Consider the following 19,170-nt stretch of genomic DNA (forward strand, 5'->3'; position numbering starts at 1 on the left):
TTTCATGAGAATAATTATTTATTATTAAAATCGCTATTTACAAAGTTTATATTATAAACAAAATTTTTGTATGTGATAGACCTTTCAAAAAGGTAATATTAAGAGAATTGTGTTTATGGCATCATCTGAAGTTTTCTGGAAGATAATTCAGAATAAATTCAAAATTTCAAAATACAGTTTAATTCACAGGTTTCTGTTTTATAGCATTCTAGGAAAACAACAATTTTTTGAATATAAACAATATTTTTGCATTTGATGTTGCCTTGCAATGTCAAGTTAGAGCTATGTATTGCAAAATACATATGAAACTCTTACATAAAACCCACTTGAAAAAGTCAATACTTATTAAATAATATTTACAATTTATTCATACACAATCATCTCAGTTCTTCTTCTTTTTCTTCTCGTTCTCAGGAAGAATTCCCATAGATTTCTGATATTCCATTATCAATTTTTCTTGTAGATCTGGCATACAAGGGGAATATCTTGAATATTCCATCGTGAATTCTCCTTTGCCTTGTGTGCTAGATCTCAATTCTCCAGCATATCCAAACATTTCATTTAGAGGAACTTCAGCGTGAATTGTAAACCAACCTTCTGTACCCTCTGTACCAGTGATGATACCGTGCCTTTTGTTTAGCTGTGCAATAACATTCCCTTGAAATTCGTTGGGGGCGTTCACTTCCACAGACATAATGGGTTCTAAGATTTGCCAAGCTCCATTTTCAAACACTGAGACAAAAAAATTATTATTAATGATCGTATTTTATTTATCTTACAGGCAGAGAGACACTAGCAGCTTACAAGGGGAGACACAAATTCCTTACAAGAAACAACCACAGGTCCCTGAAACCACACTGCTAGGGTTCTCTGTTGAGATAGCAATGCCATAACACAATGAAAGCAAGTGGCTAGCGGCCACCACTCTCCTCTGGATGCCAGAATGGATGTAGTGTGGTGTTTGAAGGAAAATAAAAAGCCAATACCATACATCACCCCGATTAAGTTGCGAAAAAACTATCATGGTTAACACCTACTGGCCCTGAATATTTTAGTACACTTTGGATAAACCAATATAACCTCCTCCCAACAATGGGAGGAGCTCGAAAGAACTGCCCTCTGGCTTTGCACAGACAGAAAGATTCATGGTTCTTTCAACGACTAATGCCAGAATACACTTGCAGCTACCACAAACTGAGATTTGGGTAATGGTGTGACTGCTGAAGGGACACTATCGGTACAAATATCTACTGAAGCAAATATGATGCACGCTCCGTGGATAGGAAAATAAACATCCGAATACATAGGTTGCAAGTGTCCAGAATTTACTGGCTTAAGATCTAGATATATGGGATAGCAAGTCCTGGATCCTCTCGAGTCAACAGCCACGGCGGATTTGTCAATACCATCCTCCTTAGTCTCCTTAGGATATAATGACTACAGAGCCAAAATGTTTGCAGATCTGAAAGGCTTAGCCTACACGTAACAACCGATTCAGAAGTTCGAATTATTATACAAGTTGGGTGAGATATAAAGCCTGTTTTGATTTGATTCTAGGATCGGATTGCTGCAAAATAGTCGAACATTCCTTTATTCATAGCGAGCTTGCGAGTAACTTGCAGATTTTACTGGTTTTCATAACTGAATGACACAGGTACAATTTCTGACTATTAATACTTTCATTCCTTTCTAAAAACTCAACCAATTCTCTATTAAAATACATTCATTTTAAGCAATTTCTTTCAAAAGTGCCTTGAGAAAATTGAAAATCAAAATGCGGAAATATATCCATGTTGTCTATGGTTCGAAAAAAACTTCACGTCAAATCTGATAAACAGAATAAAACCAAGAAGATGGTTCAAAACCATTACTATTATTAACTATTATTATTCGTGTTCTGTGTTCAAAACAGAGTTGAAGGGTGATGACGTAGAAGGTGTCAATGTCATGCCTATAGACCTCGGTTCGTTAGCAGCAGCGTAGCATAGGCAATGGGTAAAGTAACAAAGAAGATAATTTAAAATAACTTCAACGACTACGTCGTTGGAAGTGCGCGATACACTAAAGGTGCTTACAGATTACTCTGACGTGACGTGGGCCCACGTCATAATGCGCATGATTAAAAAATCTAACATAGGATTTTGCGCAGAAGCGTTCAAACTGTTCTGACATGACGTTGGACGTGCATTCCCTCGTCACGTCAGAACAATTTGAACGATTCCGCGCAAAGTAGTTCGTTAGATTTTTAAATAATGTGCATTATGACGTGGTCCCCCAGAGTAATCTGTACGCACTTTTACACGAGTTAGTTATTTGAATTTATTGCTCCGCACCGCCCAATTTCATGAGAGCTACGCCAATGCGTGCTAGTGTGACGTTGCGGTTGGCGATACTTCCATTCTCCTATTGCACCTCCTTTGCTATATCTTCTCAAATAAAACTTCAATATCTTACTTTAAGTATTCATTGAACCATACAGACAATATGGATAATTTTTCCAAAGGTTTATTTTATTCACCCATCGTAATTTTAAATAGAATGAATTGCAATCAATGAAAAATTACCATTATATTTACAAATTTGAATTGAGAATTTATTAGGCATTCAGAAAATATGAAAAAAAAAAATTGCAGAAAAATCGGCAGGGAAGCAGGATTTTGCAAGTTTTGGAATACCAACAACATGAACAAATGTTGAAAATAGCACTATGGATAATGAGAAGTGAAGAACTCTTGAGGATGGTAGCTCGCCATGAAATGAAGAATCGAGGAATCTTCCTATTATATGGAGAGCCTTGGAGAAGCTCAGAATATCTGACACCCAATAGGTCATGAGCTACTACGAACGCCAGCAGAATACAGAAGATTATAAAGACAGCTAAGACATTACACGAAGATCACATGAGTAAAAATCTGCAGTCTGTATATTTGAGTAGTTTGAAAATCCATGGTTTGTCAGAAGAATTACCTTTTGCTTTTCTTATATCAGCTGAGTGATAAAAACTAGATAGTATAATAAGAATACATATAATGAAAGTGGACATCCCAACAACTTGCAGTGCATATCCTATCTGCTTCTAGAGTCCATGTTTCATCAGGGTACACTGAGGATTACAATGAAGCAATGGATATTTTGAACGCTTTATGATTGAATTATTGATTGAAAACAAATTGACGTTTATCCTTAAATCAAGCGTTAATTCCCTGATTAAGTATTGTGAAACCAGGGGTTAATGTTCGAACGGATGATTAAGAAGTAACTATGTAACAGAATTAAAGACTATTCCGGCCTGCAGAGTTTTGAGTTGAATATTGTCATGTAAAAAGCAGTTTTGATCGGGTCACTTTATGTCATCTAGTCCCATGAACTGGAAGATCTACTTATGGGTCATTTTTGTTGTTGTGGGGTGCTGTGAGGACAGGATTAACAACTATCCCAAGAATATGTGAGAGGTTTTTTAGAGAGTATCCAAACAACATCTTGGAGTCCCACCCTCCTGAGAGAGTGCTTGCCAGCTGGGTTTGCCTTCGAAAGGTAAGATTAGGCAATATATAAAATGTAGAAATGCTACAAGGTAAGCCTGCAAAGAACGTTTACTTACCTTCTTTAACTGCCCCTTGAGCAGCTAAAAAGAAGGCCAATTCACTGGAATCCACAATATGATGGGCACCATCTATCAGTCGGAACTTTAAGCCTGATAGTTTTTGTCCTGCTAAGAGACCTTTTTCAGCCATGGCTAAGAATCCCCTCTTTACACCAGGAACGAACTGTTTTGGTACATTTGTACCAACTGTTTCATCTATAAATTCTAAGAAAGTATTTCTTTGTGCTGGAAGGGGCTCCAACACTCCTGAAAAGAAAATATTAATATGTAAAAACTCGATATAAGGTTACTGCGTCTGAAATGCAATGAGACCCGAAATTAATTCAGACCCATAACATCCAATGATATAAAGATAAACAAATGTTATGATCTAAATCCAACTAGCTAACACACCATCATTCAGGTACCAACAATTTCATCGAGAAAGAGTAAATGTTCATGGTTCATGGTTTCGGTATTATTTGACTTCATCAGAGCAGCACAACTATCACCTCGATGAAAAACAGCACGGAACCTAACATTGTTACGCCTTTATTAATTAAGACTATTACTTTCCGGCTTAATCGAACAGTTCTGTACAAAATGTATATCAATTTTAGTTAGTTTTTTTCTATAATTTCATATACTTCGTTATTTTCTGACAGAGAAGAAATGTCATGCATCGGAAAAGGTACAATCATTTGATGCGCCTGAAGGCCCTGTAGCAATTTGTTATGCTTATGCATGGCGGATAAGAGTTACCTACGTTATGTATTCAAAAATTCTGACTCAATTTAGGGATTTTTGCATCATATAAAGGCTAAGTCTTTCTTAATCCGCTTCCTATGCTTATTCATGTCTTACTACATATACAATAAACTTCCAGCCAATCCTTTATCTATTTCGAACTATATCTAAACCATATGATATGTACATCATATCAAATTATAGATGTATATCATAGGCAAGGTTCAGAACAACGGTCTACGTTTTATTTTTCGTCTTAAAAGATCTGACCACGTTGCCTCAAAATTAGCAATCTCAGTATTGTTAAATGGTGAACCTAAAATATTAACTTAGGAAATCCCAACTAGCAAATCAAAGAAATAACATTGACGTCAGGCAAATTTTGATCTTAGTGTTGATACATGTCTTTTCAGAGAGCTTTATGTTGAAATAGTTGTTTAGTTTATAGGCGTCACTCAAAAAGAATAAATTGTTCACTTCCAAGACGAAGTGTCTGGCTAGTTCCAAAATTTCCATATTAAATTCGATTGGTTTGTTTCGATGAAAGAGTTATAATATATTTTTATTTATTTTCTTTCAATTGTTGTATGTGTATTCGAGTTACGGAGTTTAATGAACAGAACATGAAAAAATCCCTTTTTAGTTTTCTGATTTCACTGCTTTTGATACTTTTTCATGTATTGATGTTTTGTCTCTTTCATATTTTCCGAATAAAGATATTATATAGATGAATTTAACGTTTTCTTTATCATCTGAGTTTTTTCTGCTTCATGTTAATACTTTTTCATTTTGAGCTGAATATCTTTTGTGTTTTGATCGAGTTGAGTCAGCTTGGATTCCAGATTAAAGTATTTGGTTTTCTAATGATAACTAAAATTAAAAGCAAATGAAGCAAATAGCAAATATTAGTATAATTGGGAGGCGACATCTTCAAAGACAAGCTGCAGATGTGGGATTTCGGGACTCATCCATTGCTATCGACAAACGGGAAACGTAAACGAAGAGTGAATGTGTTAAAGATCGATTTCTAAATGTATCTATAATGCAAGAGCGGCATTTGCATCTGGTATTGCGGTTTCAATTGGAACGAGTCAAAAACTCGTTAGTCTAATCTAATTTGTGAATTGGAAAATATGAAGCTGATTCATGTAATCATTACTAATTCAAGAATATCATACCTGTAACTCGGGCGAATTGACCTTGTCCTCCTGATTGCTTCTTGTGTAGGTAATCAAATTCGCATGGTGATACCAGTGTTTCTCGGAATGCTACTTTCGGTTTACCTAATACTACTGGGCAGTTATATTCCCTTTCCATTCTCTGAGCATATATTTCCAGATGAAGTTCTCCCATGCCAGATACAATTGTTTCTTTATTGTCATTATCAAACCAAAATTGAAAAGTGGGATCTTCTTTGGTAAATCTATAAAGTGGAGATTTATTTGATGATCGTTAATCAAGTATAAAGTGGAATTAAAAAATACATAGGACCTATTATGAAAAAAATTGTTATACTCTTTGCTTCTATAAACACATTTTTCCCCAACGAGTAGGAAGTTTTTTGATGCCATTACTGCACACTTCCAATGTTTCTTTGATTGGAATAAACATGTGAAAAAACTTGGAGAGTATTTGAGCATTTCCCAATGCATTTCATCCAATTTTTCTCGGGTCAAATAGGCCTTGTGCGGTGGAGCATTTTGAAAAAAAAAATAACGCTTCGCATTAATACTCCTCATCTTTTTCTTCGCTTCACCTCAGCAACAAGCAATATTATCAACCGAACGTCAGACTCATGGAGGAAATCAATAAGCATAATGCCTTCGGTAACCCTCAAAATAGCTGCAAGAAATTTTTTCACTCTACGCTTGCTCGTTTAGAGTGCACACACGTGTACCCACGTCTAATCACTGGTAACAATGTGACTCATTACCCTTTTCTTCCGTTCGCAGATGAGGAACCCACCTTGCAGACACTTTTCGATAAATAATTCGAAATGATTTATAGAGTAATCACTTACGATATTCCTACCTCTGTAGCAATTTCGTGCAAGTCGCTGGTTAGGTACAATTATCTCACGTATCGCAAAAATGTTGGTGAAGCTGGCTCCTGGAACAATCTAGGAAGCACTGATACATAGTTTCCTAGATTGGCGGCAATTCGACACGAGTGCAGGCATTGCGCCAAACAGTCACGATTATCACGCCAAGAATCATCCTTGGCAGTGTTGCCTAGCGGTACTATACAGACCGCCAACAAACCCAAAGAAAACTTTCAGAACTCCACAGGCATTCCTTCAACTGCGGACGGAAAGATGCTACGAAACTTCCCTCCCTTCATATATTTGTAAGTAGAAAGGCAAGACTAGCACCTCATACCTTCCTGAACGACCCTGACAGACAGTTTTGTGTCTAACGAACTCAGAGCGAAAAAGAGACCAGTAAAGTGCTGGGCATGGGATTCGACCTAATCTTAACAAAAGTTAGACCGAATCACCGTTTCACCCAGGAGAGATGAACGTCCAGAAACCAGGATCTCCATCTACAGAGACCTTGCTGGTTTACAGACAGCTCCATAAAAAACACAGCTCTGGAACTGGGAATTTTATCATATACCTCTACTCTAGACTAGAGTCTAAGCAGGTTTGTGACTGCGTTTAAGGTGGGGATTTTTGCCATTTCCCTGTGTGCAAGATATATCCTTGGAATGAACTGGATCAATAAAAATCTTGACAGATATTGAAGGCGAAATTAACTAAGTGGCAGGTGACAGCGCAACTCAAGCCAAGTTGTTTGAGTGCAAAGTAGATACTCTTCGACAATAAGGAGAGTGCAATAGACAGCAACTCCTTTAGGTACTTGAACACCGAGGCTCAGAGGGAACAAAACATCGGAACCACAGGACAGAGAGGGCTTCACTGCAGAGCACATTGGTCCCATCTTGTTTGTTTTAATGATTGAGATTTCACAGGAATAGGATAATGAATGAAATAGCCTTTTTCTTGACTAAAGCCGACGTTTCATTGGTATTTTACAACTTTTTCAAGGCTGTAAAATTTAATTAAAACAGTTTTAGTGGAATACAATGGTAGAAGTCGAGACAACATGAGAAGGAACATACACTTAACCTACACAAACGTCTACGAATAAAATAAATAAACATATAAGTAAGACAAATGTACCTCGAAACAAGTTATACGAACTCACCAAGTCAAACAAAGCTAAATTGAAGATCTTAATATTACGCATTGGACACTATCGTCACCAAAAGCACATAGGTACTACGAGCCAAAAAAACTGAAAGATCTTTTTGAAACATTCGTTCATCGGGCATTACCAGCACCCTACAATATTTATATTCGACTATTATATGAGTGGTTTTTAGCTTAGGCTTTATAACAATTGTATTTTTTGAGAAAGTACTTTTTTTTATATTATTATTCTGAAGTGACTAAGAAAACCAAAACAACAACCTTGTCACAACTGCTCATGCTCACACCCACGCACGTATTGTGGGCTGCCTACACGTTATCAAGGCGGATTAACATTCAATTTGTACCTGTTTAAGATATTTGCGTAAATGGAGCTCAGATTTTGTGTGTCCGTTCTGTTGTTGACAGTATCATTTAATTTGATTTGAATCATTTCGCTGATGTTACGCTTCAACCAATTTTCTTCTCTGTCTAAAATTTTAACATTATCAAAATTGAAGCAGTGGTTGGTCTCAAAATGATGGGATGCCAAAGCAGTTTGTTCTCCTCTTTGTCTATTCTTTTCACCACAATCATAACAGTGTTGTCTAATTCTGTTCTTTAATAACTGTCTGGTTTGTCCAATGTAGGATTTAGAGCAGGAATTGCATGAAATCTTGTACACAACGTTGGAATTTTCAAGTGCCGGTGTTCTGTCTTTCAATTGAGAAAACAACAAAGATGTAGTCATGGTATTATATAAAGCGAATTTCGCGGAATCGGAATATGACTGGACAATTCTTTCCATCTTCAGTGAGACCACTGGAATATACGGAAATCTGAAAAACGAGTACTGAACAGGGGTTCTCGAACGTGAATCAGGCTGATATTCATTGATGATTTTATTAACTAGGTTGGATGGGTAATTATTCATTCGAAGAACCATCCTAATTTTAGACAAATTTTCATCTCTAAACTCAAGATCACTGAGTTTGATCGATCTGAACAACAGATTCTTTATTGATGCAATTTTGTAAGATCTACTGCATTCTGAATTATAGTTAAGTATACGATTGGAACTAGTAGGCTTAGAATACCACTGTGTCTTCATAGATCCGTTGTCCTGCCTGATCACTCTAACATCTAAAAAGTTTAAAACACCATTATTTTCTTGTTCTATGGTGAACTGCCGGCGCGGGTGAAAACCATTGAACACCGATAAAAGTTCATCAGATTTATCTTTGGGGATCCCCAGAAATGTGTCATCCACGTAAATTTCGATTAAGGGAACCACAAAACTCAAACGCCCCAAGCACTCCCTCACAGCCTCCTCCATGACAAGTGCAGCCAAAGCTGGACTAGCGGGATTACCCATCGCACTTCCATCCAACTGTGAATAGTATCTTCCCTGAAAAACAAAATAACTCGAGTCGTAAATGAAATTTATGATCTCCAGAAAAAACTTCTTCGGGGTGTCACAGTATGCAGAAATGTACGGCCAATTCCTTGCTATTATCTTTTTTGAGAGGTCTCTCGGGATGTTAGTGAAGAGAGACACGACATCTAGTGACACCAGTATATAATCCTCAGGACTTTTCGCAGTCTTGATGAAGTTGACAAATTCATATGAGTTCTTCACACTATAATGTGATGTTGAAGTTAAGCCCGACAATATGCCATGAATGAACTTAGATAAATTATATGTTGGTGAGTTGTTACAACTAACTATAGGTCTCAGACTCAAGCCCCCAGAAGATTCCAAAAATCAGTTTTGAACTTGGAAGTGAAGATAACGATATGGAGTTTAGACAGGGTAAAGCTTAAACTCGCTGATACCTATAGAGCCTTGGTGAACCTTCTTCCCCGTGGTTTGTATGATGCTTTCTCACGGAGATGTGGGGTTAACTATGAGAAATTGTTTCAAACAATAAAAAGAAGGAATAGGATGAAGTTCAGGCGTCTGTGCAATTCTGGCAAGTACAGACCGATTGTCTGCGATGCTTCTGATGAAGCACTGTACAATTATACCAATGTACTGATCCCCCAAGAAGTACAGATGATTCTGTCTTCTGTCAACCTGAGTCTGACACCATCGAGGGAGAAAATTCCGATTCCATCCATGATTAAAGACATAGAATACTGTATGCAAAATCTTCAAGTACAGGACGAAATAAAAAACCTCATTCGAACTCAGAGTGCCAACGTCATAACGAACTACTATCATAGAGCGAACAATCAGTTGGAACGCAGAAGTCCGTTGGCTGGGGCATTCATGAATGCAAGAAACTTCCTCCGGGCCCACCCGAACCTGTTGATAATGAGGTCTGATAAGGGAAAATCGACTGTGGTAATGGATAAGCATGAGTATATTACGCATTTAACTGAAATGCTTTCCGACCAGCGAACTTAGAAAGCCATAGACTATAACCCTACCAGGAGATTTGAAACTAAGGCTAATGAAATCATTGATCATTTAAAATCAATTGGTGCAATTAGTGACAGACAGGCTCTACAAATGAAGAGACACAACTCTGTTCCACCCAAACTGTATGGATTGCGTAAGACTCATAAACCGGGCTTGAGTCTGAGACCTATAGTCAGTTGTAACAACTCACCAACATATAATTTATCTAAGTTCATTCATGGCATATTGTCGGGCTTAACTTCAACATCACATTATAGTGTGAAGAACTCATATGAATTTGTCAACTTCATCAAGACTACGAAAATTCCTGAGGATTATATACTGGTGTCACTAGATGTCGTGTCTCTCTTCACTAACATCCCGAGAGACCTCTCAACAAAGATAATAGCAAGGAATTGGCCGTACATTTCTGCATACTGTGACACCCCGAAGAAGTTTTTTCTGGAGATCATAAATTTCATTTACGACTCGAGTTATTTTGTTTTTCAGGGAAGATACTATTCACAGTTGGATGGAAGTGCGATGGGTAATCCCGCTAGTCCAGCTTTGGCTGCACTTGTCATGGAGGAGGCTGTGAGGGAGTGCTTGGGGCGTTTGAGTTTTGTGGTTCCCTTAATCGAAATTTACGTGGATGACACATTTCTGGGGATCCCCAAAGATAAATCTGATGAACTTTTATCGGTGTTCAATGGTTTTCACCCGCGCCGGCAGTTCACCATAGAACAAGAAAATAATGGTGTTTTAAACTTTTTAGATGTTAGAGTGATCAGGCAGGACAACGGATCTATGAAGACACAGTGGTATTCTAAGCCTACTAGTTCCAATCGTATACTTAACTATAATTCAGAATGCAGTAGATCTTACAAAATTGCATCAATAAAGAATCTGTTGTTCAGATCGATCAAACTCAGTGATCTTGAGTTTAGAGATGAAAATTTGTCTAAAATTAGGATGGTTCTTCGAATGAATAATTACCCATCCAACCTAGTTAATAAAATCATCAATGAATATCAGCCTGATTCACGTTCGAGAACCCCTGTTCAGTACTCGTTTTTCAGATTTCCGTATATTCCAGTGGTCTCACTGAAGATGGAAAGAATTGTCCAGTCATATTCCGATTCCGCGAAATTCGCTTTATATAATACCATGACTACATCTTTGTTGTTTTCTCAATTGAAAGACAGAACACCGGCACTTGAAAATTCCAACGTTGTGTACAAGATTTCATGCAATTCCTGCTCTAAATCCTACATTGGACAAACCAGACAGTTATTAAAGAACAGAATTAGACAACACTGTTATGATTGTGGTGAAAAGAATAGACAAAGAGGAGAACAAACTGCTTTGGCATCCCATCATTTTGAGACCAACCACTGCTTCAATTTTGATAATGTTAAAATTTTAGACAGAGAAGAAAATTGGTTGAAGCGTAACATCAGCGAAATGATTCAAATCAAATTAAATGATACTGTCAACAACAGAACGGACACACAAAATCTGAGCTCCATTTACGCAAATATCTTAAACAGGTACAAATTGAATGTTAATCCGCCTTGATAACGTGTAGGCAGCCCACAATACGTGCGTGGGTGTGAGCATGAGCAGTTGTGACAAGGTTGTTGTTTTGGTTTTCTTAGTCACTTCAGAATAATAATATAAAAAAAAGTACTTTCTCAAAAAATACAATTGTTATAAAGCCTAAGCTAAAAACCACTCATATAATAGTCGAATATAAATATTGTAGGGTGCTGGTAATGCCCGATGAACGAATGTTTCAAAAAGATCTTTCAGTTTTTTTGGCTCGTAGTACCTATGTGCTTTTGGTGACGATAGTGTCCAATGCGTAATATTAAGATCTTCAATTTAGCTTTGTTTGACTTGGTGAGTTCGTATAACTTGTTTCGAGGTACATTTGTCTTACTTATATGTTTATTTATTTTATTCGTAGACGTTTGTGTAGGTTAAGTGTATGTTCCTTCTCATGTTGTCTCGACTTCTACCATTGTATTCCACTAAAACTGTTTTAATTAAATTTTACAGCCTTGAAAAAGTTGTAAAATACCAATGAAACGTCGGCTTTAGTCAAGAAAAAGGCTATTTCATTCATTATCCTATTCCTGTGAAATCTCAATCATGAATACACAAGGATGTGAAAACTTTGATGACTTAGTTTGTTTGAATCCTTGGTCATTAGCTACACCCCTTCGAGAAGATTATGTAGGGACCAAGCGCATTGGCCAAAAAATGAATTATCTACTGGTACATTATTTAGGAGACAGTTTACCTATGTTCAAATCTCCATAGTTAATATAAGTATTACGATCATGCCTAGCGGTAAAATGACACTTTGCGAAATGATTGAGGCAACAGAAAGTCCCAAATAGAATTTTCAAAAATAGGTTTCCACTGATAGCATGTTTTAGAGTATTTATTTAGTTGACAAAAGTTTCTTTCTCCTCTCAGGACTATTTCAGGAATGCCCACCAATAACCAAGATACTTCGGCTCAAATTATCTAGCACCCATTAAATATACATTCATGCATGAATATGCCAAATTATTGGGCTTGTTTCAGCATCAGTTCCGAAGCGTTTGTGAACGGACGACGCATGCTCAGTGGAAACGTTTCATTAATTCATTTTCGACTGAGCATGCGTCGTCCGTTCACGAACGGTTCGGTACTGATGCTAAAACAAACCTACTATCACATAATTTATTATAATGAGAAACATTTCAGATCATTGCCGTCATAGTTTACAAAATGCGATAGCAGTTCAGATAAATGAAGTGCAAAAAAAGTTGTATCTATCTAGAAACGATCTCATATGAAGTCTAATGGGACATAAACAAGTCGGTGAGTGTTCCTCATAACATAACTTTTTTTGTATAGGTGTCTGTGTGATAATTATACTGATATTCATATTGAATGAACAATCATCAGAACATCAAAATGGAAAACACAATATATTCCACTGAATATAAATTCAGAAAGGGTGGTCGAAGACTGGTAAAGGATCTCGAGGACCTATTCATTGCCGAAGTGGATAGGTTCATAAAAATCGAGAAATGTCCACTGAACTTATAAGCTCTGCCAGCAAGTCCTATTTCCCACGTCCTCGAAGGTTCATGAGAACCGCGTGACCACTGGAAATGTATGGCAGTCAGTGGGTGACTGTTATACAGCAAAGAGGAAAAGGGCGATGGCGAATTTCTGGCGCCACAAAACTGGAACCTTTCGGCTAAGGCTGGGCGTCCCTACAGAAAAGCCTCTGGTCCTCCAGGTTGGGGGTTGAGGCCATAGGCCAGCTACCTATTACTCGGAAAACCATCTTAGTGCTCAAAGTACCCAAAACACGCCTCGGAAACAGGACAGGATTACTTTACGACGAACATTGGCTAGGAAAAGGACTACGAGAATTGGAACATGGAATGTTAACAGCTTTGTGAATAAGACATCTGAAGTTATCACAGAGATAACAAGGATGAATATGGACATTATGGTGCTCACTGAAACCAAGAAGAAAGGTATAGGAAGCGAATACCTCGACAACTTTCTTCACATCTGGTCAGGAATAGAGAAGTCGAAATGGGCTCAAGCACGAGTCTCTGTACTGATAAACAAAAAACTATCCAACTTCTTCAAAAACTATGTTGCTGTATCAGAGAGGATTGTCACCGTAACCTTAAATATATTTGGCATAGAAACACTCATTATAGGCACTTACGCACCAACAGACGATTCTAGTCAAGCTCTAAAGGATACTTATTACACCGCACTATCAAAAGTTCTGCGGAATGCAAAGCCCAATCATGAAATACTATTAATTGGAGACCTCAACGCAAGAGTAGGTAGCAGAGAAGATAGTGGGGTGGTGGGAAAGTTTGGAGAGGATGTGTTGAACGATTCTGGCGAGAGGCTGATTGATTTATGTGAATTGAATGGGTTGCAGATTCTAAATGGTTTTTTCCAGCACAAACTAATTCATCGGTACACCAGAGAGAGACCGTCTCTACAGCAGAAATCAATTATTGATTATGTCATTAAAAGACAGATATCTAAAATCAAGGTCAAAGACTGCAGAGTGAAGAGAGGGGCAAATTGTGGTTCCGATCATCGGTTGGTTGTTGCTGAACTGGTAGTTCCATTTCATAAGAGATCAAAAAATACGCAAACAACACAACCACTTGAATTGGAAATTAAAAAGGAAGATTGTATAAGATACAAACTCAGCAATCTACATGATGAGAGTATCGAATGGCTGTATAAGAGGAGACTGGACGCTGCCCTGGCAGAAGTGAATATATCCAACAATATCGAAGAAGAATATGAGAACATAAAATCGCTAGTGAAGAGAGTAGCGGCTGAAGTCTTGGGAGAAGAACAGAGGAAGAATAGAAGAGACAATCCAGTGTGGCTGACAGATAACATAAAGAAGCTTATAAGTGAAAAACAGAAACTCTACCAGAAATGGCTAACAGATCCTACACTTACAAACTGGGATCAATATAAACAAAAAAACAAAGAAGTCAGATCAGCAATTAAGAAGGAGAAAACAGAGATGTGGGAGAGAAAATGCCAACGGGTTGAAAGTTTGATAGGAGGGGAACAGAGTACAGAAGTCTGGAGAACAATAAAACAACTAAAAACCAATCAAACTGACAAGATATCCGATAAAATGGACATGGAAAAATGGAGAAAACACTACGCAGATCTATTAGTGGAGGGCCGACCAGAGTTCATGACTGGAGAAGAGAATGACGATTGTGTTGATACTATATCAATAGATGAAATAGATGTAGAACAAGGTCTGAAGAAAATGAAGAATGGTCGATCCCCTGGTCCAGGCAACATCCCTGCTGAACTGTTGAAGTATGGCACCCAGAACCTGATACGTCAATTGACTTTTTTATTTAATCAATGCTGCCAGCAGAATAAATTACCTGAAGAATGGAAGGTGTCTCACGTAGTCTCAATCTTCAAAAAAGACAACCGTGATGATCCCGGTTGTTACAGGGGCTTGAGTATAAACAGTACGATGTCTCGACTGTTTGGTAAAATTCTCCAAAAAATGTTGAGAGATAGCATCGGCCATAAAATTTCAGAAGATCAGAGCGGCTTCACACCCGGAAAATCTTGTATAGACAACCTCTTCATTCTCCAACAATTGATGGAAAAAAAGATCATGGTAGATCAAGAAATTCATCTAGCATTTATAGATCTGGAGAAGGCGTACGACTCCATACCTCGGAAAAAAATCTGGGAAGCTCTCGAAACTATGGAAGTCGACGTGGGATTGGTAAAGCTCATCAAGGAACTGTACAGGGATAATCAATCGTATGTGAAAATCGGACATAGACTCTCGTACCCTATTAAAACCACAAAGGGTTTAATTAATTAATTAAGGCAGGGATGCAGCTTGTCTCCCCTACTTTTCAATGCCTATGTCGAAGTAGCACTTAGAGAGTGGAAAAGATGCAAGGGGATGGGAGTGCCGATTGGGAATGGAACTCTCTTCTCCCTTAGCTTTGCTGATGACCAGGTTGTGATAGCCCAAGACTCCTATGATCTGGAGTTTATGATCAAGAGACTGTATGACGAATACAAGAGATGGGGACTGCAAGTTAGTCTGAAGAAAACAGAATACCTGGTCATCAACTCCAGTGCTCGCTTTGAGGTACTCATCAATAATGATGTACAAATCCAACAAGTTAACAAGTTCAAGTACCTCGGAGCTACAATCAATAAAGACGGCATTGGTGTGGAGGAGATAAGAACAAGAATTCAAAACAGCAAGAAGGTAATTGGATGTCTCAATAGTCTTTGGTGGGATCGGCACATATCTTCCAAAACCAAAAAACGACTTGGCCTTACACTGGTGGAATCGGTGCTGTGTTATGGCTCAGAGCTGTGGACACTCAACGCAGACTCTAGAAGGAAGATTCAGGCAGTGGAGATGGACTACCTCAGAAGGAGTGCCGGAATATCAAGAATGGAACGAAGGACAAATGCCGAAATAAGACAAATCATGAAGGCAGAGGAGACGGTACTGCAGCGTATAGAAAAGAGAAGTCTTAAATGGTTCGGACATGTCGTATGCAAGAGGATAGGTTACCGAAACAAATTTTTCAGTGGACTCCTGCTGGCAGAAGGAAACGGGGAAGACCAAGGAAATCCTGGAACGGTACGATCAGGGAGGCAATGGAGGCCCGGGATTTGAATACTGAGGACGTTCTGAACAGAGAAGTGTGGAGGAGGGTGACGGGAAGGCGGCAATAGGCTGTATTTGGTTACACACTATATGTACTATTATATTGTAACTTTATTATTATTTATTTATATTTATATATATATATATATATATATAAATTCAGAAAGACCATCATACCATTAAACCTTCAAAAACTCACAAATTTGAATTATTCAACTCACCTGGCAATTGCTTTTGAGAAATTATCCCTGTCCTTGTTATTTTTAGGATTGATTGACATAGAAACAACAGGTTCAGGAACATAAATTGATTCTAGGGAAATATTATCCTTCAAATTCGTAACAAATGTATCACCACTAGCACAGTCAACTCCAAATAAGGCGAAAATGTCACCAGCATATACTTCATTTACGTCTTCCATAGTGTTCGAGTGCAATCTCACCAATCTAGATATTCTAACTTTTCTCTGAGTTCTTGCATTGAAGATTGTATCACCCTTTTTGAGCATTCCTTGGTAACACCTCATGTATGTCAACTGCCCAAATCTGCCAGCCTCTAGTTTGAATGCCAAAGACACAAATGGGTTGGAATTGTTTCTAGCTGGATCAAGAATGAGTTTTTTTGTTTCTTCACCTGGAAGGAAGAATTTTAAAATAATACAGTCATTAAGACACATAATCAATAAAAATCACTTCGTCAACTAATTCTCATCAAATTACATTTGATGTAACCGGAAAGCAATTATGATTAAGTATTCGATTCAATATAAATGAATATATTTCCAACAAAGTGAACAAAAATAGATAAAGAAGAAAAATAAAATATGAACGAATTTCAAATCGACATTGCCATTATAATACAAAAATTAGTAGTCAGTAATAAGTATTCAAGACAATGTTCAGTACAAAATTTCCAAATATATACATGATATTATTAATATGGAGCAGTCGGCCAGGTTTTGGAATGATTCATTTTAACAAAAAAATGTTTCAGGTATAGGAAAACAGGTTATTAGTTAGTTGAAGAATCCAAATAATTCAAATACCTTCTTCTTCCTTCAAAGCAAAATTTTCTACCTCCCCTGGGTTGGGCAAATAATCAAGTACACCATCCAACAATGGCTGAACACCTTTATTCTTCAAGGCTGTGCCCACAAACACTGGAGTAAAACTTCTTTTAAGACAAGTCCTTCTTATGGCATTTTTGATATCAGCTACAGTTATTTCTTTTTCCTCTAGATAAAGTTCTCCGAGTTGTTCATCCACATTGGATAGATGTTCAATGAGTTCATGTTTTCGTTCATTACTTTCTGCTACCATATCTTTTGGAATTTGATCATATTTCAATTCTTCACCAAAACTACCTTCAAAGTAAATAGCTTTTTGCTCTACAAGATCTATTATTCCTTTACATTCACTCTCAAGTCCAATTGGTAATTGAACAAAGGCTGCATTATGGTTTAATTTGGATCTCATCTGTGATAATACACGAAGATGGTTTGCTCCCATTCTATCCAATTTATTTATAAATGCCAGACATGGAACATTATATCTAGAAAAAATGAAAAAAATCATTCATTTTTTTCTTCATTTCAATAAAATTGTTAGTATTGTGCGATCTGTGTATTGAATTCTGTCAAAAAGTTCTTTTTAGTATACATAGGTATAATGAACTGGGGAAAGCAAAACACAACGATCCTGGTTCAAATAATAATAATAACAGGCCGCCCTTAAAGTTTGTAGCACCCTTAAAAAGCGGATAAGGACAAAAGTTCATAAGATCATTGGACAATTACCTGGACAAGAACCATTAATTTTTTGGTGTTTTATCTTGCCAAGAAATATTGCTTGACACTTTCTATTCACCATGTATAATGTAGATAACAAATTATTGAAGAAGAAAACATTTAAATGCACACATTTACCTAAATATATGAAAAGACTAAAAGACTTCTAAATTAAGAGAACCAGTATGAAAAAACTCCAAATAATAGCTTTCGATAATGTATGCAAGGACAATGTGCCATGAGCTCGAACTTCACCTCACCAATTTTTCAAATAATGTGACAAAGGTAATACTTATAATTTCTTTTTGCATTTTATTCATTTTTTGTAGCATCAATTAATCCATTATAAAGTTTGAAATAAATAACTGAAAAAAAAAATCTGTGCAGTTGGTGGAGGATTAGGACGGAAAATTCTGATTCAATATTTCAGTCTAACAATAATAGGCTCGATAATAGAATATCCATGTAACTCATCAGAATATCAATCTTTGAAGCTCTATCTACATTATGAGAGGTATCAGTTGCAGGGATTGAAAAAACTTCAAAATATTCAATACAGATAGGCTGTGTATGCATGTCATATAATGGCTTCTCAATAAACACTTAATTACCTCTTCATTTGTCTATTAACAGTAAGAGACTGACTCTGAACGCCTCCCACTGCACAAAGTACTAATATTGCACCATCTAATACCCTTAGAGCTCTTTCTACCTCTACTGTAAAATCTACATGACCTGGTGTATCAATTATATTGATATTGTGGTCTTTCCATATAGTATATGTTGCAGCAGATTGAATTGTTATACCCCTTTGTCTTTCTAGTTCCATTGAGTCCATTGTCGCTCCAACGTTATCTTTTCCCCTCACTTCATGCATTGATTCTATTCTACCAGTATAAAACAAAATTCTTTCAGTAAGGGTTGTTTTTCCTGAATCTATGTGGGCAGATATACCTATGTTTCGAATCTTTTCGATTGGTTTATGTTCAGCATATTTTGAAAAATTAGACATGTATTTGAAACCGGAAACCTATAAATAAAATTTAAAATTGAATTCTAGAAGTATTGTGTGTATTCATTTCCTTACCTGTCCAAGTTTTCTCAGTTCTCTGAATTTATTCATCAAATAAGATGCTCTAGGAGTAAATGCCATGATGTTAAATTAATTTAAATTTTACCTATCTTTATCAGACACAAATTTTCACGTTTGAAAATTAGGTATTAGGTTTTC

At 37.0% G+C, this 19,170-nt stretch overlaps 1 protein-coding gene across 1 annotated transcript; it reads right to left on the reverse strand.

The window, feature by feature from the left end:
- On the reverse strand, positions 1-19,169 carry LOC123312154 (elongation factor G, mitochondrial). The gene is made up of 7 exons (XM_044896411.1): positions 19,027-19,169; positions 18,551-18,969; positions 17,199-17,704; positions 16,375-16,786; positions 5,509-5,753; positions 3,602-3,850; positions 1-732 (listed from the first exon to the last, which is right to left on the reverse strand). The coding sequence occupies exons 1-7, from the start codon at positions 19,090-19,092 to the stop codon at positions 383-385; spliced, it is 2,247 nt and encodes a 748-aa protein (XP_044752346.1). The 5' UTR covers positions 19,093-19,169; the 3' UTR covers positions 1-382.
- Position 19,170: the final 1 nt, after the last annotated feature.

Source organism: Coccinella septempunctata, chromosome 4 (genome assembly GCF_907165205.1).
Source record: "Coccinella septempunctata chromosome 4, icCocSept1.1, whole genome shotgun sequence".
NCBI classification, from domain to species: Eukaryota; Metazoa; Arthropoda; class Insecta; order Coleoptera; family Coccinellidae; genus Coccinella; species Coccinella septempunctata.

What these genes read in the sequence shown, in the direction of transcription:
- LOC123312154 (XM_044896411.1), bottom strand. Translation starts at nt 19,092, where the DNA reads ATGGCATTTACTCCTAGAGCATCTTATTTGATGAATAAATTCAGAGAA. An exon ending in TCAATTCGCCCGAGTTACAG is followed by an intron (nt 3,851 to 5,508) that starts GTATGATATTCT and finishes TTTTCTTTTCAG; the next exon opens with GAGTGTTGGAGCCCCTTCCA. An exon ending in TCAAGGGGCAGTTAAAGAAG is followed by an intron (nt 733 to 3,601) that starts GTAAGTAAACGT and finishes TTTTTGTCTCAG; the next exon opens with TGTTTGAAAATGGAGCTTGG.